The 1,204-nt window shown below is 50.7% G+C and overlaps 1 protein-coding gene across 1 annotated transcript; it reads left to right on the top strand.

The window, feature by feature from the left end:
- On the top strand, window positions 1–933 carry LOC138846948 (large ribosomal subunit protein eL6-like). The gene has a single exon (XM_070064246.1). The coding sequence runs from the start codon at window positions 19–21 to the stop codon at window positions 892–894; it is 876 nt and encodes a 291-aa protein (XP_069920347.1). The 5' UTR covers window positions 1–18; the 3' UTR covers window positions 895–933.
- Window positions 934–1,204: the final 271 nt, after the last annotated feature.

The following is a 1,204-nucleotide window of genomic DNA, read 5'->3' as shown; positions in this document are numbered from 1 at the left end:
TCTTTCCCGTCTTGCAAGATGGCGGGTGAAAAAGCTCCCGCTGCAAAGCCGGACGCTGCCAAGAAATCTCCAGCCAAGAAAGCCGATCATGCCCGCGGCAAGGCGAAGAAGAAGACCCTCGCGGAGAAGAAGCCCAAGAAGGGGAAGCCCCACTGCAGCCGAAACCCCGTCCTGGTGAGAGGGATTGGCAGATACTCCCGCTCTGCCATGTACTCCAGGAAGGCCCTGTACAAGAGAAAGTACGCGGCTCCCAAGTCCAGGATTGAAAGGAAGAAGAAGAGGGAGAAGGTGCTGGCTACCGCCACGAAACCAGTTGGTGGCGACAAGAATGATGGCACCAGGGTGGTCAAGCTTCGCAAAATGCCGCGGTACTATCCCACCGAAGATGTCCCTCGGAAGCTGTTGAGCCACGGCAAAAAGCCCTTCAGTCAGCACGTGTGGAAGCTGCGGGCCAGCATCACCCCTGGGACCATCCTCATCATCCTCACGGGGCGCCACAGGGGCAAGAGGGTGGTTTTCCTGAAGCAGCTGAGCAGTGGTTTGCTGCTTGTGACTGGGCCTCTTTCCCTGAATCGGGTTCCCCTGCGTAGAACACACCAGAAATTTGTCATCGCCACCTCCACAAAAATTGACATCAGCGGTGTGAAAATCCCGAAGCATCTCACCGATGCTTATTTCAAGAAGAAGAAGCTGCGGAAGCCCAGACACCAGGAAGGCGAGATCTTCGACACCGAGAAGGAGAAATACGAGATAACAGAGCAAGGCAAGGTTGATCAGAAAGCTGTGGATTCGCAAATACTGCCGAAGATCAAGGCTGTGCCGCAGCTCCAGGGATACCTGCGGTCTGTCTTTGCTCTAACGAACGGAGTTTACCCTCACAAACTGGTGTTCTGATTTCGGAGGGGAAGCTCATTAAATAACGAAAAAAAAAAAGTAGCCACTGGGTCATTTTTGGACTCTACCTCTCTCCCAAGGGAAGATTTCCAAGAGAGTAGATATGCAGACAGAGATGATGAATTTCCCTTTCCCACTGTGGTCACTTCAAAATCCACTCTTCAACCTCCAATAGTCATTTAAAAGTAGATTTTTTGAAGTAAAGAAACTCGGGAAATAATACATTGATCAGTTTTTGGCAAAATACCAAATTGTTATGACGCATCAGTATTTGACCAAGAAGTTCCTAGTGGCAATCCACATCTGTCAT

Source organism: Oryctolagus cuniculus, chromosome 1 (assembly GCF_964237555.1).
Source record: "Oryctolagus cuniculus chromosome 1, mOryCun1.1, whole genome shotgun sequence".
In the NCBI taxonomy this organism is placed as follows: Eukaryota; Metazoa; Chordata; class Mammalia; order Lagomorpha; family Leporidae; genus Oryctolagus; species Oryctolagus cuniculus.
This window is presented reverse-complemented; position numbering and strand designations above follow the sequence as displayed.